The sequence below is a fragment of the Chanodichthys erythropterus genome, chromosome 11 (genome assembly GCF_024489055.1).
Source record: "Chanodichthys erythropterus isolate Z2021 chromosome 11, ASM2448905v1, whole genome shotgun sequence".
Classification (NCBI taxonomy): domain Eukaryota; kingdom Metazoa; phylum Chordata; class Actinopteri; order Cypriniformes; family Xenocyprididae; genus Chanodichthys; species Chanodichthys erythropterus.
In genome coordinates this window covers 18,090,775-18,113,617 of record NC_090231.1, presented here as the reverse complement: position 1 = coordinate 18,113,617, position 22,843 = coordinate 18,090,775, and the positions used below count along the sequence as shown (strand labels likewise).

Genomic DNA, 22,843 nt, shown 5'->3' with positions numbered 1-22,843 from the left:
ATCATCTGTAATGGCCCAATGAAAAATGTGAATACGATTTTTTCAAAGAAATTAGTACTTTTATTTAGCAAGGATGCGTTAAATTGATCCAAAAAAAATCTAAAACAAAAAAATTCTATCTCAAAAGCTGTTTATTGCTGAAAATTTAGCATTGCCATCACATACAGGAGTAAATTACATTTTAAATATATATTCAAATAGAAAAGTTATTTTAAATTGTAATCATATTTCACAACATTGCATATTTATAATCAAATAAATGCAGCCTTTGTCAGTGTAAGAGACTTCATTGCAAAAATATTAAAAATTGTACCGACCATAAACATTTGGACAGTAGCATACATTTGAAATGTTAAGAGTCTGTTCAAAATCTGTGTATGTATAATGGGGGGTTTCAGAGAAAAACACCATTGAAAAGAGATAAATGATTGGGAAGGGTGGGACAAGCACGCTGAGGAATGTGATCTCAGCATGGGATGAGAGGACAATAGAGCTCATATGTATCTTTGTGTGTTTGTGTGTGTGTGTGAGCGCTCTATAGTAAGAAGGGTTAGGTTTAGTGGTTGGGATGTATAGGGTAACTAATCGTCTTGGCCAGTATGAATGCAATGACCTATAGTTCCTGTTTTCCTTTTTTTATTTTTTGTGAAGTAGATGGTTTGGTATGCTGTACCAAAGACTAAAATCCAGAGCAGTGTTTTGTCTTTTATTACCCTGTGGGATAACATACCTCTTTATGCTATCCAGGTGATCTTCACTAGCCTTCAGGGAAGCAAACAGATCATTCCTAGAGTGACAGTTCACAAACTATGCTACAACTTGTTGGTGTTAACCCACATTCACAAACACATATTAAAAAGTAATAGGTGCTCATATAATTCCACTGCAGTTTTGAAAAAAGAATGTTGATGCTCTTGATGATCCTTCTTATTTTAACTTACTTGTCAGCCATTTGAGAGTGTGCCGTTTCATTGGTATTTTATTGATGTATGATTCTGACAGTAGCACAGGATTTAAACTTGTCCCTCTGTATCTTTGTCTGTGTGCAGGGGTCAAAGCTGCAGGAGCCATGTGCGGGCCGGGACTGTAGAGGACCGTGTCCGTGTTTGCCCTTAAAGGGTAGCAGGGTGAGTAATGAGAAACTCTGTTTGCTAATGTTGCGACTGTTCATACTACTCTGCTGACTTCATCCGATATATCATACATCACAGTTAACTGCAAATTTACCTTCAGAGCTGCAAACACCTGCACGTGCAATTTCACTCTTACACACACAAACAGATCTCTCACATGTCAGGTAGCCGCATGAATGAACATTAACTGAGAAACATATCTCTTAGAGCAGCGTTTTCAACTCTGTCCCTCGAGGTCCACTGTCCTTTTAGCTTTAGCTCTAACCTTGATCAAACTCACCTGCCTATAACGTTCTAGTAAACCTGAAGACCTTTGCTGTGTTCGAAATCACCTCTTATACCCTCATTCACTATTCTGTACTATACTGCACTAATATTGTCCACTTGAAGGAGTGAATGAAAACGAGTATAGAATTTTGGACACTGAGTGCTGGAAGGGCTGCTGCTTTTACACAGTTTGTGCTTGCTGTTAAATAATCATTTGAAACTTAGCAAACTGGCAGCTCCAGTAGTAAGATGAAAATATTTATCTTGGAAATTATGTATAAACCTTAATTAAACAATTTAATAATCACTTAACAATGAATTTATACCTGTATGATATTACCACGTAGCCACATTGGACCAGCAGTTTGGAAAATGGATATAAGATTCAGCTGCGGGTGCAATCTGGCGAGACACAGGAATTCATTCGGAGTGCGACTCTCACAGTGCATTATGGGTATTCTCTATCCATTGAGCATACATCAGTTGTACACTCCTTATTGTGGGATTGAATGAGTGTACTTGATATCGTCCACTATGTTTTCAGACATCACTACAAATGGCTGTCCCCTCAAATAGTGCCCTTTTTAAGGGTACAGGGGGCGATTTAGGACACAGCCCTTGATTAGCTTGTTCAGGTGTGTTTGATTAGGGTTGGAGCAAAGCTCTGCCGGAAAGTAGACCTTGAGTGCCAGAGTTGTGAACCTGTCTTAGGTATTCATATCTTTATCTTTTTTTTTTTTCAATCACGAATTGCAAACATTATTCTATTTGATTATTATTGCAATCTCATTGACACACTAGATCTAGAAACCTGAGAGTTCAGGAGCAAACATAGAGCCAGTCACACAGTCAAGAGATCTTTGTCTAAACCAAACTGATAACAGGGTACGTTTACATGACAACCAGGTACTAAAAGTGTTAAAATAGTTTTTTCTTTACATAGAGTACAGACGACACCATTGTCAAAATGATTCCCCGTTCACACAGATCCGCGAAAATGACTAAAAATGCTGTATTATGCATGCCAGGCCAGTAGGTGGCGATCTCACTTTGTAAAGAAACATTACGCACACTTAGACTGAACACGTAATGCACATGACGTTAACCATTTTCACAAATTCATGTTTTTTTTTAGTTTCCATGGGAACAATAATGGTATAGTTTTAAAAAACTTGTTTTCAAAAGTTTGCATTTTCAGGCACCCAAAATCTTGTTTTCGTGTTAACGAGCGGCCAAACAGTTTTACTTTTTTAGTTGAAAACAGCGTCATGCAAACGTCCCCTCAGATGCCGTTCACACATAACGCTGAAAGTCACAATGTCACTGTACTGTTGGTAACAGCATGTAAACAATCTGATCACAAATAAGATGTACTGCAGTTAGAAATAAGATGTCATTGTATTTTGACAAGTAAAGAGTTTAAAGTTTCTTAACTTAGTTGCATCGCTGAACACACCCACTTTCTGTTCACTTTATCTGTGTTGGTTGTAGTTTTGGCTGTCATCTGTTTCAAAACATAAACTTTCACACTAACAGCCCACATCAGAATTTTAGCCACCATCTTTGTAGCCTGAACAGCACTTAAAAACATAGAAAATTATTTTTTTAATGTTTACAAAGCTGATCCAGTTCATCACAAGACACATTTTCCCATGCGCCTAAGGAACTGCTGAGGCAAAATTTCCGAAAGCAGAAAGCAAAAGCAATTTTACTGCTCTTTTCATATTCGCAGCTTGTCAAGAAAGTCACTTGGCATTGTGCTAACGCCTACATCATTGCTATAGCAACCAATGCATAAACCAGATATCACACTGATTGAACAAACACATCTCATTTGAGTGTTTGCAAAGTAACTTTGTAGACAGTAGGGTCTAAAAATTAGATTTGAATGCATTGTCATGTTCACTATTTATGCTAAAAAACGAATAAGGAAATACTTTATTTAGAATCTAGATTAGTTATTCACACCTTAGACATGTTGGCAAAAAGTTACACTGTTAAATAGAAGTTATTTGGCAAAGTACAAGTCTTTACAATGCTAGAATCAAGAGCAGGAACAGAAATATTCATACCCTGTAGATATAGTTTAAGGCCTCTTAAGGTTGTCAATCACGAAGATGTGAGGCAGTAAAAGATATGGGTGTTGCCAAGAAGACGTGTCTCCAGAACTGATATGACTTTGGAGTTTATCCAGGTCACTGTTGAATCCTGCTCACCCAGTCAGTGTGCCATGACTGATTGCTGATTTTAATGATATGTTTACTGCCAGCTCTTTCAAAAGCAAACATTAGGATTTGCATATAATCATAAAACTTTCACTTTCTGGAAATGCTGAATGTAAACCTTTTAGAAAGACAATGACATTTCTTTGAATACTAGAAATAGAAATGAATGCTGAGAAAATACACTATATTCACATTTGGGGTCAATAAGATTTTTTTAAAAGAATCAAATACTTTCATTCAGCAAGGATGCATTCTGTTGATCAGTGAAAAGATCATTAAGACTTTTACTAGAAAACATTTCTGTGTCAAATAAATGCTGTTCTTTTGAAGTTTCTATTCATCAAGGATCCTGAAAAAAAATTATCACGGTTTCTACAAAAGTACAACAGCACAACTGTTTTCAGTATTGATAATAACGATAATAATAACAACGTGTTTTGAGCAGCAAATCAACATATTAGAATGATTTCTAAAGGATCATGTGACACTGAAAACTGGAGGAATGATGCTGAAAATTCAGCTTTGACATCACAGTTCATTGTGTTTTTGATCAAATAATAAATGCAACCTTGGTGACCATAAGAGACTTCTTTTAAGAACATTTAAAAACTTTTGAATGGTACTGCATGCATAGGTGTATTTTGATGCACATGAATTGAGTGAGATATCAGTTGCAAGAATGATTGTGCAAAGATAGAAAGTTTTTTTCATGATTCATTAAAGTATCATTACCATGATGGTCTGAAATAGGCATCATCACTTTAACACACATCCACATAATACAATTTTATCTTAATGGCTTTCTTAAATATAATTTTTCCATGAATCACCAGGCACATGACATGTGATGCTGGTCAAACCACAGCACACCAACACCCAGAAACCAAAAGTACAGACAAACTAGTTGATGATGTTCTTTATATGGCACAGTTTAAAACTAGTCTGATAAGATGATGAATAAAAGCAAAGCAATGTGAGTTTGTGTATATGCTGTATTTCTCAAATCTTAAACATCTCATTGATGTTTATCACAAACCCCAGACATATAAACACCTTTTTACTATTTTTTTCATGCTAAACTTTTTTTTTCACCTAAAGATATAACTAATAAACTCACATGAGATGAAGTTGTTTTGTGTAATGCAGGTGACAGTTTAAAGTGCAACACAGTGATCTTTTTCATATTAATTTTAATACACCATAAAATAGCTTTTGCCTTTTTTATTCTGGATTTTTTTTCTCTCTTTTCTGTTGAGAGCTCAGAGTAAACAGTTACCACACAAACAAACACAGACATGCACTCACAGAGAATGCTCGTGGTTCATACCGCATCCGTTCCATCTTCCCTGGAGCATGCCAAGATGTTGGCATGCAAGACAGAACGGATCTCAAGGTCAGATTTATTATTTATTGTGTTCCATTCACACCTACAAGATGAGAGATGCATTTTATGAGCACGAGAGCACACATGCCAGTCATAGTCTCTTGCATGTTTTCCATGTGCTACTACATAATATTTAAAATCAGTGTTCATTTTACTGCTTGGAACCACAAACTAATTAAACACACAGGAGGACAAACAAAGAAAACAAATTGCCACATGTTTTCCTGACATAAACAATGACATGTGCATACAACATGATTTATTTGCATTTGCAGGGTTTTCCACAGGCAGGAGTGGCAAAAAAATAACCATAACAGAAAGAACAGGATGTTTCCACATGCTTTAGTCTGCTAGTTTAATTTCAGTGTCAAGTGTGGAGGAAGATAGTGTATTTCCATAGTTATTGGAAGAACAGACTCATAGCTCTCTTTGTTCTGGCCTTGAGTCATCATTTAGCGATACACTCAGAGCAACACAAGTTGTTTAACATCAGTCTACCCATGACAGAGACCTCGTGACCCAGACCTTGCTCTGCCGAACCCTTGCAACTCAATGCACCCAACCCTGCCTTAAAAGTGGGCACAGTGTCAAGTTTGAATTGAGCTGCAGTCAGTGTCCAGGGTAGAAAAAATCGATGTGGTTGTTAAGCTGCCATTACCTTTGATTCCAGTAATCCATCTACACAAAAGACATGGCCAGAGTGGGTAAACCATCTTTGAGCCTGACTTCACCACCACCAATAGAGCTCGGGCCCCCAAAATCAACAAGAGCCAATGTGATGCGATGCAAAGTGAGTGAGCTCTGAAAAGTGCAGTCAGCCGTACTGGGAATGTCTGCTTCAGAGGAGGATAAAAAAAGGGAGAGTTAACCATATATTTATTTGCACTATAATTTAGGGGAAAAACATGCAAAATAATGTTAAGCTTTAGTTTAAATAATCAATAAGAAATAGCAATAGGGATTGAGGGACAAAGAAATAGCAAAATAGGCTTTACTTGACTTGCCTTAAATACACATACATTCAGACTATCTATTTTCCTATTTTTCAAATCACAGCAAAGAATCTGAAATTTAATACATAGAAACTCCCATACCAGCAAGGTGAAACCCTATGCAAACCTAGCTGCAAGGTATGTGAAAGAACCTTAAGAAAAAGCTAACCAATGTGGCACATTGTTGCATATAACCATATATTGTGTCACATGTATCAAATGTTTTGTTGTGTTTTGAAACTCTTTGTTTTTCTATGCTACTACAGATAGTTTTAAGTTTGGGGTCGAATTTTTTATATATTTTTTCTTATGTTTTTGAATCTCTTGAGTCTTTTATGCTCACCAAGGCTAGATGACAAGGCTGCAAAACAGTAATTTTGTAAAATGTTATTACAATTCAAATGAACTGTTTTTTTTTTCTTTTATTTTAATATATTTTAAAATGTTATTTATTTCTGTGATGACAAAACCAAATTTTCTGCATCATTACTCCAGTCTTCAGTGTCACACGATCCTTCAGAAATCATTCTGATATATTGATTTGCTGCTCAAGAAAAATGTCTTATTATAAATGTTGAAAACAGTTGTGCTTTTGTGGAAAACATGGTGCATTTTTTTTCAGGATCTTTTGATGAATAAAAAGTTCAAAAGAGCAGATTTTTTATTTGAATTTTTTTGTAACAATGAACAAGTCACCTTTGGTCAATTTAATGCATCCTTTAAAAAACAAAAAAACAAAACAGTTTTACAAACGCCAAACTTTTGATGTGTGTATATTAATCTGTATGAAGCATTGAGTTGTGATCTGTTTACAAGTGGTAGTAAGGGGATAATGAAATGTCATGAATTTGATTTTTTTTTTTAAAAGAGAAAACCACATGAAATTGTATACATTGGTGTATACATTAGAACATTCTAATGATCATGTCTTGATTCATTTTAAAGTGAAAATGTTGCTGCTTTAACATTATCTCATGTCTCAAGAATCAGTAGGGCTTCCAAGTGTTACATCCATAGATCTCAGACAAATACGTCAAAGGAATACACCTGCCTGCATGAGGCCATTCCTCAAGCATCTGTTTCCAGCTGTCTCTGAACCCTCCTTAAAGACAAACATCAGCCATGATAAGCCATCTTAAAAAAGAGCATTCTTCTTTGGTCAGCCACCCAACAAAAACAGGCGCCCATACTAATCACATTTGGACTAATAACATCCGCTTCCAGACAGGTCAGAGGTTGTAGGATGCTGACATAATGGTTGGGTTAAGGGCAGCCAAAGAAAAGCAACACTGGCTTTCATGTGTGCAGAGCATGTGTGACCACTTTAGCCATCTTTACTCAGTCTGTCCACTCTTCGAACATGAGACTTTAGAAATTTACTCTTGATTAGGTTTATAAAAAGACACTTTGTCTGAATACAGGCATGTGCATAGATGGTATGTAATGTAATGTAATGTACAATATGAAATTTATTTTTCTTGCATTACACACTAGTCTTATCACAAATCACTTATCCCAGATGTCACAATACAATAAATATTCAGCACACAAAAATTCTCAAAGTAAATCAGATTAATAGTTTTTGTGTGTCTGTTTATGCTGAAGTGTTCTTTCTTTCTCTTTGATTTCATACTGAGATGATCAGAACTGATGTTAAGGACAGACCTGCATGTAGATAAGGGGTCAGATCATGTTCCTTAAAGGGATAGTTCACCCAAAATTCTCTCATCATTTGCTCACCATCATGTTGTTTCAAACCCTTAAGATTTCTGTTTATCATTGAAACATAAAAGAAGATATTTTTAATGAAAATTTTTAAAGAAAGATTTCTGTCCCTCCATTGAAAGATCATTCACCCAAAACTACACTAAAAACAGACTGTGTCTCTTCAAAAGACTGTTTAAATCACTCGATTCATATGGATTACTTTTACAATAATTTATAACCTATTTAAAGCATCAAAGTTTTGGTGGAAAGGGCTTTCAATGGAGGGACGATATATCTTCATTTGCATTTTGAGGATGAATGAAAGTCTTATGATCTTAGAATGACATGAGTGTAGGTAAATTATTACAGTTTTCATTTATGGGTAATCCCTTTAAGGTACAGCTATATATGTTCAGTTTTTACAATATATGGGGGATCACATAAAACACAGACGTGCTATCCCACTTTTTTGTTATCTGTTTTATCCCTATATGTTTCTTCGTTTAGAGGAGTCTGCCCCAAACACAACAAAAATCCAAACAAATGTGAGTTATGTTTTGGCTACAGACGATTTAACCAAACATCTTGACTAGAGAGAGACATGCTTGAGGGACAAAACCCATAGCTGCTTCGTGCATTTACATGTGCATCCAGTTATAATCATACTACAAAGGTTTTTCACATAGTCTTACGTCACTTCTGCTCGCACACAATGCAGAGGCCAATTATAGTGTAATTAACAAACATGGTGGATGAAACTAGTACAGACTTGTATGATTTTAGTTGGACTAACCTAGCTAACAGGGAACGGTCTCAGAACTTTAGCTAACATTCTTGTTCTCTCAAAATTAAGAATAGATGTTCTTCCAGTAATGTTAATAGAATAGTCGTTAAGAGTTACCTGGTCCTTAATAATATTTTAAAAATGTTAGCACAAAAACATTATTTATACATCGTTCATGGTATGTTTGTTCTGAAACTTTTAGTTGGACTTTAAAAAAAAAAAAAAAATTTAGTAACAAAAATGTTGTTTCAGAATGTTCAGAGAACATTCAAATGTAACATGTCCATAATGTTCCTGAATGTAACATTCCCATAATGATAAAATGGAATTTTCCCTTAATGTTCACATAAAAAATCGAAAATTAAAAAAAAACTGGACATTTTGAACATTTCCATAACAATTCCATGGAATGTTAGCCAAAGTTTTTAGAACATATTTTTTAAATGATGAATTATTGATTTAGTCTGAAATCTAATATTTAAAGTGTATGTAAACACACTTACTGTGAGCAGCCAGGTGTCGTGTTGATCCAGATCAAGAGGTATTAACCAACAGAGTCTAAACAGTCCTAAACTTGTTTAGATTAACCAAGTGTATTTGAGTGTTAACAAGACTGATAATGTTACATCTAGATATAAATTATTTAGACTTCCTGTTTTTTTGCATTTTGTATCCTTGTCTTTGTTGTTATTCTAAGGCAAAAATCATTTATAATGAGATGAAAGGAGGTGAGAGGTCATTTTCACACAGACCCCAACATGATTTTTGGCCCTTGTAATTTTTGACCCCTTGGGTGATGTCTTGATCTAACAGGTTGAAATTGTTAGAAAATGTCTTACTTATAAACTACACTTTCTTTGCATGCAACCTCAGTTGTGTCTTTGGAAATAAGACTGTCCCCTACTGGGGATCATATGTAAGTACCAGGGCAAAAATAAATGTTTATAAAACATGTAACACTTGGATGTGGGTTAAACACATCACAGATATTCACACTAGCATATATGTAATAGGACTATAAGTGTACATAAGATATAATGATGGTATCTGATATCAGATATCAGATGTATATTCTGATATGAGGATACAGCAGTGAATTTTTATAACCTATATGCTGGTAGATGCAAAATACTGTGATGTTTACATAGCTCTCTCTCCATCTCTTTTTTTTTTTTCCCCCCATTCTTTGCCTCCAGCATTGTTATTGCATATGCATTGTTCATGGAGTTTTTAAGTGTCTTTGTCATGGATCTAATTTCTAAAAAAAATTAGTAATGTTTGATGTGATTGAAAATTGCAATAAGCCTTTGCTGACAGCCTTATCATGTTTTTTTTGTTTTTGTGTGTGTGTGTGTGTGTGTGTGTGTGTGTGTGTATGTGTGTGCAACTTTATTTACTAACTTCTGATTGAACAGCAATTTATTATCCAAAATGGAAATGGAAAAAAGTGTGACCTCTAAATAACAACTGTCATTAGTTATTTTGTTTATATTTTTATTAAATAATTTATAAGTTATTTAAAAAAAAAAAAAAAAAAAATCACAGTAACAGATGAAATTTGAAATATCACTTCTGTGGTGTTTTAGGTACACTCTAAAAAATGCTGGGTTAAAAACAACCCAAGTTGAGTTGAAAATGGACAAACCCAGCAATTGGGTTGTTTTAACCCAGCGGTTGTGTTAAATGTTTGCCCATCCTGCTGGGTAGTTTTATTTAACTCAACTATTGTTTAAAAATTACTGTATTGTTTAATTAAAATGAATCCAAAGTATGTTGGAAATGAACATTTATTAACGTTCAATGAATAATTATTAAACAATAAACATTTATTAAATTGCTTATTAATAAATGTATATTAATAAACTATTAAACTATTAAATTTATATTAATAAAATAGTAAAGCTTATTAATAAACATTCACCTTTTGGCTATTATTGTTGTCTCTAATTGCATCTGGTTTTTAATTTCCCAACTATTTTGGGTTCATTTTAAGCTAGCCATATATATAATAGTTGGTTTAAATAAAACTACCCAGCAGGTTGGGCAAACATTTAACCCAACCGCTGGGTTTGTCCATTTTAAACCCAACTTGGGTTGTTTTTAACCCAGCATTTTTTTAGAGTGTATATACTCTCATGATCAACTTCTCCATGGTTATATATGGAGTATGTTTATACACACATTTAATACTGAAATCCTCCAATCAGGCACATACTTGTTTATAGTATGCTGTAGACTTATGCCGATATTCGGTAATGCGATAAATCGCGATAATGAATATTCACGATATTGTACTCGTCGGCACTTCAGAATACCGTAAATAATAATTTATTACCAATTATTAATTTTTTATAAGTCAATTAAGAATACTTTACCCATCAATCGTATAAAATGCACAACACCGCTGTATTCTGCGTCAAAAGGACACGCGCTCAGAGATGTAAACAATCCCAACGTGCACGAGAAGCACATGGCGGAACAAGGAGACGAGCTGAATGAAAGTGCGCGTTCACTCTCTGACAGCAGAGGGCGCTGATGGAACAGCAACGTGCAGCGGTTACCACGGAAACCGTGCAAACAAAGTAATTTCATTCATTTTTTTGTAATCTCAGTGTTGTTCATCACAGCACCAAATACTGAATACTTAAAAACGACTTAAAAGTAATTTATTTTCAAACCTAAACATTTTTATATTTTAATCTGGACTACAACATGCCCTAATGATTAGAAATGTTCTGATTATTTGTTATTGTTCAGTAAAACTTAAAGATTCATTAGTTAACATGTTAATTCATTATCACTAAACTGACAATAAAAATACTTATAAAGTATTAATTATTATTAATTAATGTTAATTTCTTAGTTACTATTTAATAACATTACTAAAATCAAAATAACTTATTTAATGGACCTGAGATAAAACTAACAATAATCAGTTGTGTTTCTAAACTAACATTAACAACAAAAAAAACTTTCTGTAACAAATGTAGCTATTGCTCAATCTTAGTTAATGCATTAAATAGAGTAAAGTGTTATCTGTTGTTCGTTATAGCCTAATTCTTTTGCATTTTAATCTGTTTAAAAATTTCAGTCAGAGTTGTTTTTGTTTTATTAAAAAAAGAGTTCTTAAACCTGTTAAATTATGACAAAAATGGTTTTGCAACTTATTTTAATATCGCGATAATACCGTATACCGTGATAAAAGCTTCATCAATTAATCGCAACATGAAAATTTGATACCGTCACATGCCTAGTATGCTGAAAAATTTGTTGATAGTGACAATAAACAAACTAGGTCAATGTTTCCAGAAAGTCTATGAAAGCTTTAAGTACTGTAGATGTTTTGTGATGAAGGTCTCACACAAAATCATTAAATCATTACATGGCAAGCTGTTTATAAATGTTGCACGCACACTTAAACACAGTGTGACTCTATCACATTAGCATGCCTTCAGGGTTAAATTTTGAACAAGAGAAAGACTGCTGAGTCAGTGCGTGTGTGTTTTCACTGCTGTCTGCCTGGCACGGCTGCTTCTTTCGCTTCTACTTTCGGGGTGGTGCACTTCGAGAAATTTGGTTATCGAGGCTGAATCACTCAGTCCGCACCCTAGCCCTTTTTGATGTGTTTCCTAGCGCTGCTTCCATCACCGCTCTCGATGAACACATGGCGCGACAGGTAAAATCAGGCCTGAGCCTCGCTGCCCACGAACAATGGTTCCTACCAAATCCTCAGAGCCAACAGGACTGAGCCGGGGGAATCTGTTGGCTCATGGATTCTGTTGGACGTTCCGACAGGAAGTGAGGTGCATGCTCACTAGCCAGGCGAGTAAGACTGGCTGGCTTAGAAAGGCAGAATGAGTTCTATTGTGTCCATTGTGAGGGGGCAGATTTGTGCCACAAACGAAGCAGTCTAGTGGGCATTAATGTGGCTGGAAGTCACTTTTTCCATCTTCGTGTGGTTAATATCGGTGTTTACAATTTGAAACCCTATGAAGCAAAGTGTGAAGGAGACAGATGAGAGCAGATCATGATCTTGGAATGCCCTTCTGTTAATAGAGACGAATAGTGATTTTTAAGGTATTTCACTCGTCCAGTGCATTTGCTTGGTGGTGGAATGCAGTTCAAATCATCATCAGAACAGTCGACTCAACAGAAACAACTAAATTTCTGTTTTCCGAAGAAAATGCATGTTGCCCATGCCAAAGTTGCCAATCTATGTCCATTTCTGTTCCTTGAGGGCTGCCTTTCTTCCTTGCTAATAGAGTGTTTCAGTGATGAAATATTTTTGTAGGCCAACGCGGAACAACTGGTTCACCCTGGTTCCTTCGACCTAAACCCTATAGGATTTTTCCAATGACTTTTGGATTACTGCAGAAAATAAGCTCTGTAGAATTTCAAAGCCTAAATACAATCGGCAGGAGTAAAAAGCTATAGGCTATAAACAAGCTACTACAGTTGCATGACTTCAAACTCCACCACCTCTAAGAATCTGACAACTCTTTCAGTCTTTATTTACAAAACATTTTCCCTGAAAGTTCAAGTTGTAATAGTTTGCAAGAGCATGATATTAAACACATCAAAGCTGTGAAAGCAGACTACAGTGTGTAGATGCGATTACCTGTTTGATTAGATGATATTTAATGTCCCTGACAACCTTTGTAGTCCCATTTATTCACTTGTTAGCAACCGCTTTTTTCAAGACAAGTAAAAGCATTAAAGGAACACTCTACTTTTTTTGAAAATAGGCTCATTTTCCAACTCCCCTAGAGTTAAACAGTTGAGTTTTACCGTTTTCGAATCCATTCAGCCAACCTCCGGGTCTGGCGGTACCACTTTTAGCATAGCTTAGCATAGTTCATTGAATCTGATTAGACCGTTAGCATCGCGCTTAAAAATGACCAAAGAGTTTTGATATTTTTCCTATTTAAAACTTGACTCTTCTGTAGTTACATCGTGTACTAAGACAGATTCAATGAACTATGCTAAGCTATGCTAAAAGTGGTACCGCCAGAACCGGAGATCGGCTGAATGGATTCGAAAACGGTAAAACTCAACTGTTTAACTCTAGGGGAGTTGGAAAATGAGCCTATTTTCAAAAAAAGTGGAGTGTTCCTTTAAAAAAAATCACAAGAGGCTGTTACTGATGTATTTTATGAGGTAGGATAAAATGTGAACATTTCTTGAGCTTGTGTTCACCACAGACCTTATTTTAGGAATTTATCCAAAAACTGTAGCACTCTATTAACACACCTGTACCAGCCAATTAAGGTCTTTGGCATTGCAAGCAACATCTAAAGGGGCACTACACTTTTCATTCCACTGACTTTCACTCATACATATGCAAATGCAGGAGACAGAAAACGAAAGTTCATGCGGGGAGAAATATGATTTGACTTTATTTTATGTTCTTTTTGGCATTTTAATTTAGATTTTGATTATTTTAATATATTATAATAAGTTATCAATGTAAATTATTCATCCTGTAGCACCCTTAGAACTTTGCTGACGCCCTCTAGTAGCTATATATTACCCAGGTCACTCAAAGTATGTTTTGCTCATTTTACTGATTTGTTTGTTTGCCTGTGCAAAATGTGTGGGAAATCTTATAAGAATTTAAATAAACTGTTTTTTTGTTTTGTTTTGTTTTTAATTGTACTACTTATATATATATTGCTCAGCTGCATACAGATCTTATTTAATTCTGGTTTCCCAATACCAACCACTTTTAAATCTCAAACCAAGACTGCTTGTCTGGTTTAGCCTCAGATTAAATTTTAAGCCTCTGATGGCTGATGTGGGCAAGAATTGACACATTCCTTCCTTCCACCTCCATTGCTGTTAGAGGAATAGCTTGAAGGATAAAATGAAACCACATTAAATGTTTAAAAAGAAACTCCCTACAATGTTGCTTTGAAACATCTGCACTTTCTATTCTCTTTTTCTGTATGTTTCCACACTAATGCTCTATAATTCTTTCTTATGGCAGAAGTCCATTGAAAAAAACACCCTGTCATGGCACAAGGATGCATTTGTTTTTGTGGCTGTAATCCTGTTAAGACTGCAGACCCTTGATCTTGTTTTTTGTTTGTTTGTAATATTGTACCATGTGGCGAGATGCAAAATCTTAATACTCCATTTCCAGTGAAGTTTTGAAGTGTCTGCTTTCAAGACATGCATTTTTCCTAAGGCCATTTGACAACACGCCTCATATGTTCATTGTTACAGTATGTTTTATACAAACAAATTTACACAACATTCTTCTCAGACTGAACATTGCACTAGATTAATCATACATTGAGGCATGCAAGTGATCTCTCCTTGGTCCTAGTAATATGGAAACATCAATAAAAAGGTTGTTCAGTCACCTAATGGGTCACCAGAGCTAGTATAACTTTACAGGACAGTGTAGTTAAGACAGGAATGTAAAGGAGGTAGACAGACCAGAATCGGAATAGAGCAAACACCGTCAGGCATATGCTCATCTTCAGTTAAAGTCTTGTTTTATGTGCAAATACTTCATAATAGGTGTCTGATTGAGTAGTTATCTCTGGCCAGTCTTCATACTTATATTGGGTACCCGCAGTCACAGCTGGGCTCTTCTCTGGAAGCCCTTCGAATCCCTTTTAGGGATTGCTGCATTTTAGGGGCCAATATCATATCCACTTACTCCTTTTTGACTTAGACCAGAGAATGTTGCTATATCACATCTCCTGCTGTCAATACACATTACTTACTTGCCCTTTTATAAGCAATGCCCTAAATAATTTTGTCAATAATTATACACTGTTTGTCGAGAGACCAGCTGCAGTGAGTTAAAATGTGGGATTATGTCGCCACCATTTGGTCAGCAATGAGTATTACCAGTGACAAACAAGTGGTTATGCTATTCCTTGATATTTAAAGTGTTTTACTAAAACACAAAAATGAAATACTACAGATTATATAGCTTAATTTTTTTCTGCATGTATTTTCTCTTTTTTTCTTCAAAGTTGGATAAAAAGTGCTTGATTAAAGTAATAACTTGATATAATTTTAGTGTTTTTTGTTTATATGCATTCCCTCATGCACAGACTTATCCTGTAAATTGAATTAAAAAAATTATTCATGCTACATTTTGATTTATTAATATAGAAGACACTTTTATCCAAAGGACTTACAAATGTTAGTACAACATACTGTAGCAATTCATTTTAAGGTGGCGTCTGTATTTCTAACTGCTACATTAATTTTTGTCTCCATCTAGGGGCGGCCGGGGGAACTTGGACAAGTGGGCAGCAATGGTCCTGAGGGTTTCATGGGGGGCCCAGGACCAGTTGGGCCCAAAGGAGAAAAGGGCCATGTAGGACGCAAAGGGCCCTCTGGACTAAATGGAGATAAGGTCAGATTACTTTGGTACATGGGAATTATCACATATAACAGATATCCATTACTGCTTTGCTGAAATACACTGTTTTCCAAATATTATGCAAGTGGGATTTCACTTTCAGTGGGATTTCAAGAGTTATTTATTTATTTATTTATTTATTTTATTAATTTCTCATATCTTTTTTAGATAACTCAGACAGGCTTGTTAAATAGTTTTTCTTAGGTAAATGGAAACCCTGTTTAAGAGGTTGTTTCAACCTCTAATGTTTCACATTATTAATCAAGTCACAGTTCTCATGCAATATGAGGAGGAAGAAAGGTCTTTCTGAAGATAAAAAGCACGAAATGGTGCAGTGTTATGCAAAAGACTAATATTTTGCGAAAACTAGCTTATACACACTTGCGCCTGTAAATAATTTTTATTTTTTGTTAGTTGTTGCAAAAGCCTGTAGTTAAAAGTATACAAAGATTTTTTTCAGTATGTCTGTAAAATAGTCCATGCAGAACTCAGCACTGAACAAAAACACTGTGATTTGACCAGTGAGTGGATTCACCTCTGATTGGCCATTGCGTTCACAAAATAAACAAATATGTTTGTGATTGGTTATTTTGCTCAAAGCTGCAAAAGCATGTTGTAATAGAAACCTTTGATGCTCTCCAGAGTGCAAACACAGATACACACTGAATCGCTTGCTAAATTTTTCGTCAGTATGCTATTGTTATGGACAAAACTGATCCTAGACCAACAGTTATTTGCAATCAGAAGCAGCAGCAGGCAGAGGAAGGCTAGCTTATACACACTTTCGCCAGTAAATCATTTTATTTGGTTGTTTATTTTAGTTGTTTATTCTCCTGCATTCGCCCATCAAATCTTGCTGCGTTGGGTCCTGCTGTAGTACAAATGCCTTTTTGTGTTTTATTTATTTTTTGACAGGGCCCAATGGGTGTTCCTGGGTTTTCTGGAAACGATGGTGTTCCTGTAAGTACACAGTTCTACTATAATTTCACCTCTTCTCTTAAAATGGTTGACTAAGCTGATTTTACCATGCTGTACAGGGACACCCTGGTCAGGAGGGGCCCAGGGGACCCCCAGGTCTCGATGGCTGTAATGGCACACAAGGTGACCCAGGTGCCAGAGCTGTTGATGGATTTCCTGGTATTCCTGGTGCTCCTGTAAGTATAAGGGCTTAATGTGCATTTCAAGAAGATTAGGGTTATGGAGTTAGATATATACAAATTTGAATAAAAGTAGCAGTTTCACTTAATAACTGAAGAAATCATCTTATCAAATGCCAACTGCAGTGTCTATAACAACAAGAGAAATATTATTTTTTATTTATTCAATCAAGTTACATACTCAGTTGCTTATTAGTGTAATACTTGTTTTCTTTTTATTCTATTTAAAAGCTGTGAAAATTGTCATTACTGATTGTTTACTGATTGTTTAACAATATACATCTATATTTTTAATAATATAAATATATAGATCTATAGTTTTCATATTTTTTTTATTTGATTACAGGGATACCCTGGTCAGAAAGGTCAAAAAGGAGAGCCGTATTATAGGTTACCAGTAAGTTACAATCATTCTTTATGAAACTCAAGCAAATCACACGTGCAAACATTTAATATGTACACACTCATACACACATCCACATGTGGCATTTACTGCCAACCCTGTTAATAATATGTGTTGTGAGTTAGTTGTAAATCTGGGTGTGGAGTACAGACCTGTCTGGGAAAATCCCTCCGTCATTTTCAACACCTCATGCACCTTTGAATCCACTCAGGTGGGCCACACATAAGGAGGTTAACAACTTTTTCTGCTGTTTTAATAAAGAGGGGATGAGATGGGCATTGGTCACTGACATTTGAGAGCTGTGTTAAAAGAGGTGTAGTTCTCCGATGAATTAAATCATTATTTACTCACCAACATGTTTAAAGGTACACTATATAACATTTTTTCTCTCTAGTGGTTAAAAAAGAAAAACTGCGTGCATTTTGCGCAAGAACATTGTTTTGGTTGTGCTTCAGCTCTTTGTGACTGTGCAGATGAATATGACCCTTTACATTAGATAATGCTTTACAATGAACTCTGTTAGAATGCTATATGACAATTTATCTGTTCAATAAAATACCTCACTCATGCCACATCTCGGCATCCACCAAAAGCCAAGCCAGTGTTGATTCTCATTTTATTACTAGCTCTGTCGCGCTTTCTTTTGCAAGAACACTCTCTTCTTTGTTTTGTTTTTTTTGTTTTTTTTTTACAGCTGATTCCCCAGAGGTTCAAGATTAGCTGCTCCATGTCAGCCTTTCTTACTCGTTATAACAACTAACCTATGCCACTCCCACACCATACACACATCAAAGTAGCTGGAGCAACTTTTCTCCATTACGGATATGTCGAGACATGCACGGAAGAGTGAACTATGTGCGCAATTTCACATAAAAACCACCTTGTCAGGTTTCAAATATAAACCCTAAAAAAATAAGCTTACCATAGTAAATAGTAAGGATTGATGATATATTGACTATTTAATTGTGAACAAAATAGTTACATAGTGTACCTTTAATGAATGAGGACTGGAGCTTTCGAGATTTAAAAAAACAAACAAACAACAAACAAACAAACACCATAAAACAATCATAAAAGAGATCCATCAACTTGTGGAAAAAGACAATTAATATTCAGAAAATATTATAGATCTGACTGTACTGACATATATTGGATGAGAAAACAAAACCTAGAACTGCATTATGACACTATTGTTTACTGTAGAGACGATTTTGAAGTCATTTTAAAAATATATGAACTTTGCAACATTCACACAATTATTGAACTAAATTGAATCAAAAGAATTGAGCTGAATAATGGTAAAGATTATCAGTGAGTAATGACTGTTTGTCACACGAAGATATCACATGGCTTCAGAAAACTTTGAATATTGCCAATTTTGACTTTATGTGCACCTTCAAGTACTAAAAACCAAATGTTGCCTTTTGGTAATTTCAAATTCTTTTAAAATCCTTAGCCATTTTTGACTGATGGCCCTCCAGGTCCAGCAGGATTTCCAGGTCCATTGGGGCCCCAAGGTCCAGATGGATTTCCTGTACGTATTACGTCCATCCGTCCATCCATCTAGACCATCTGTCTACTGTATAAAGACTGTAATTTCACCATTCTCTCCCTCCACAGGGTCTACCTGGTCCACCTGGTCCTCCTGGACCTCCAGTAAGTTCTGATGTCTAAGGAACAGTTTTGACATTGCATGTTTTATGCTACATGATCCTATCATGTTAAATACTTTATCCTCCTGTCAGACAGGGGGCAGTGTGCAAACATTTATGTACTTTTGAACACTTGCTTTGGAATTAAACACTGCAATTATTACATAGTTGTCTGCTTAAAATTGTAGTATCAACACTTTTTATTTTGTGGAATAAAACCATAAATAAACCATACATAACAGTTTGCTGAATGTCTCTGCTCATTCTACAGGGAAGTCCAGGTCAAGGATACAAAGGGGAGCCAGGCGAAAAGGTATGGGTTTCATCAACTTGCCAACAACTAAGCAGTCTTCCACACACAATTGCTTTTAGTTTTCCCCATTCATCATTAGGTTCAGGTAATATGCTAATTTTTATCCAGTACTGTTAATACTTAAGATGCATTTTAGATTTAGCTGAGTCCTGGGTGTTTGTTTATGTTTGTTTGAATGTCTTAAAGGATTAGTTCACTTTCAAATAAAATGTTCCTGATTATTTACTCACCCCCATGTCATCCAAGATGTTCATGTTTTTCTTTCTTCACTTTCGTATTATTCAAAAAGCTTATGCTGTACTTCCTACGCCTTCCCTATTCTACTTACGGAAAAAATGGAACTGGCGCTGCGTTCGTTCTGTAAGTAGAATAGGGAAGGCGTAGAACATACAGCGTAAGCTTTTTGAAGAATACGAAAGTGCGGTTTTGGTGGAACCACTTGGAAGGCGAAAATGACTGATCGTTATTCCTTGCCTGGTATCGTTTAAAGCCATTTGAAGCTGCACTGAAACTGTAATTTTGACCTTCAACTGCTTGGAGGCCATTGAAGTCCACTATAAGGAGAATAATCCTGGAATGTTTTCATCAAAAACCTTCATTTCTTTTCGACTGAAGAAAGAAGGACATGAACATCTTGGATGGCATGGGGATTATCAGGAAAATTTTATTTGAAAGTGAACTAATCCTTTAATGAGAACTTTTTTTTTTTTTTTTTTTCTCTGCTGAAGATGTATTGCATGTGTTTGTTGGTGGTTAATTGGCCTAACATCAAAAACAAACACTTCTCTGAGTGTCTATGACTTTGCTTGATTGCTTGATTTTGTGTTGAGTTTTCTGTCTTGTAATGACATATTTCCTGTTGAAACAGAAAGCCTGAGCTAGCCATATTGAATGGCTCGCAATCTTTTGTTTTTTTTAAATAGTAATTTGGCTTTAAGCATGTCACAGCCTGTCATTTTGATTTCTAAATCTAAATAAAATCTAAACGTTTTTCCACATAACTGTACGATAAAACTCCACTCTCTGTAACGAGACTGGCACACTCAGAGAATGTTTATAGTTTAACATTCAGTTAGTATTTTTGTAGTATTTGTATGCTCAGGGACTGATTAATAACAAGCTAGCTAAGAAGATCTTTCTGTCTTTTGGATTGGACATAAAAAGATTATACTGCTTTTGTCTTTTTCATAATAACTCTACATCACTCTTTCATTCTTATCATCTACCTCTAGATTTCCTTGTCTTCCCTCTTCTCCAAATAGTTCTGTACTCCCAGCATGCCTATCTTGTTTCATTTATGTTTTAACCCAACTTCAGTATGTTTCTACTCATCTCAACACACACTACACATAGTAAAAGCCTTTTCCTGTAATGTAAAGGAATGTATCCCTATGGTATGTTCAATTCTGCATACACAATTGAATCTTACTAATAAGCATGGTAACACTACAAGTTTGGAATGTATTTTCCTTTACTTTTGAATGGCAGTTCACAGATTTCATAGGCTACAGAATAGCACCAGCAGTTTCGTCATAACTTGTAAAGTCAATGTAAGAGTATTGTCATATTTCACATGGAATCTCTGAGCTGCTATTCAAATTGCTGTTTTTGAGTGATCTGTTCTGGTGCTGGAATCACCTGCTCCAATCTTCTGTGTGCCTTTGTTTCCTTTGGTTGGGACACTTAACCCAAAGAACAAGAGAAAACAAGGACCAATAGTTCTATTATGCAATCAATTGAAATTGTCAGATAGATCTATGAAATAAATTAAAAATAAAGGAGTGCACCAATAATATGCATGCGTTTGTAGCTGTAACTATTACAAAAGGAGCCCTTAGTCCTACTGCTCTCACTTTTCATTTCTGTCATTCTCTATCACTTCATTGTCTCGCTTTCCTGTTTTTTTCTCTGTAAAAAGTGATTTTCTTCATCATTCTCTTTGTTTATCTGGTTTTCCAGTAAAAATGTAAATGTAAATAAAGTTATATTCCATCTATATGCTAGTGTATGCTAAGCTTTGACAGAAAAAAATTTTTGTCCATACAATGGAAGTCAAAGAGAAACATAACTTTCGAACAGTTTCCAACATTCTTCAAAATATAAAATGTGTGTTCTGCAGAAGAAAGTCAGTCATACAGATTTGGAACGACATAAAGGCATTGAAAGTAAATGATGACATAATGTTCATTTTTGGGTGGACTATCCCTTTAAATCCTTTTTGAACTGACTACTGACTAGCAAATAGCAAAATATGGTTCATTGCTGTGATGTAACTGAAGCCTGTTTTTCAAACATTTCAATGACACAAACTTCTTGTTTTAATAGGAAAACACAAACACAGGAAAAACATAGAAAACTGTTTATCAATGAATGAAATGGGGTCTTTCAAACAAGATAAATTTTCTTAAGAAGCAAAATTGCATCAGATGAAGATTTTTCAGAGAAGATAACTGTGACGAGCAGGGCGCTAACATTCGCGTCACCAGCCTCGCTCTCGCCCGCCCTGCTCGTCACAGTAACTTTTAAAAAAAAATAAATAGCATTTTTTTTTCTTGTTTTAGGCCTAAACCTCACTATATTTGTTAAAACTAAAACAAAACAAAACAAAAGCTTTCTATTGAGGTGAGAAGTATGTAGTCAGAATATATATTTTAAGGATGTTGAGATATTTTTACTGGAAAAAAAGATATAGATTTTTGCACTGTTCTGCCTGTTGTTCTCACACTCTTTCAATACCCTTTGCTTTCACATCAGTCCTTCACAACTTTCTTATTACTTTTATGCTTTTCCTTTACTTGACCTTGACTCCTTATCTCACGCTCTCTCTCTTTCTCTCTGATAAAATCCTGGGCTCTAATTTGTCAAATGTCTGTGTTGTGGATCTCAGGGGGATGTTGGTCTACCGGGACTCAGGGGCAATCCGGCCGTTCAGTTTAACGCACCAGCAATAAGCACTATCAACAAAGGAGAGAAGGTAACATGCAGGGGAGCGGTGATGCCAACCCAGGGAGGGGCAGTGCCAGGGTGAGAGGGAATGATGGTGGGTGGGAGAGAGAGGAGCGTTGGAGGGCACTGAACCACATCACGCTCCAGGGAAAATGGTCTGAAACATTCAGACATTTTATCAAACGGGATTGACATTCATAAAAACGTTTTCACAAAGAATACACATCATGGAGATCCTGACAGTATAAAGGGGGGATGGTTAGTTTCGTAATGATTGAATGGGGAGAGATATAGACACATCCATTGTGTTAAATGTGTGGTTCATTACCAAAGCTCCTTCAGTCTTCCTGTGTCCATTCATCTCCTTCTCGCCCTGATCTCCCCGCTGCTTTGGCAGTGGTCATAGTCCACTTAACGTCTTTCTTCAAAACCCAAAAAAACCTCTCACCACATGCCACCTCTTCAACATGCTCCGCCGCTACCGTCTCCAAACAGC

General features: G+C 35.7%; 1 protein-coding gene across 1 annotated transcript in view; it reads left to right on the top strand.

Moving 5' to 3' along the window:
- Positions 1-22,843, top strand: part of col4a6 (collagen, type IV, alpha 6) — a 100,723-nt gene that overhangs the window by 49,879 nt on the left and 28,001 nt on the right. Inside the window, exons 4-12 of the mRNA XM_067400524.1 lie at positions 1,050-1,127; positions 15,736-15,870; positions 16,792-16,836; positions 16,914-17,030; positions 17,380-17,430; positions 18,893-18,970; positions 19,057-19,092; positions 19,360-19,401; positions 22,289-22,375. Of these exons, the coding sequence (XP_067256625.1) occupies positions 1,050-1,127; positions 15,736-15,870; positions 16,792-16,836; positions 16,914-17,030; positions 17,380-17,430; positions 18,893-18,970; positions 19,057-19,092; positions 19,360-19,401; positions 22,289-22,375 (669 nt within the window). The remainder of the gene's footprint in view (positions 1-1,049; positions 1,128-15,735; positions 15,871-16,791; positions 16,837-16,913; positions 17,031-17,379; positions 17,431-18,892; positions 18,971-19,056; positions 19,093-19,359; positions 19,402-22,288; positions 22,376-22,843) is intronic.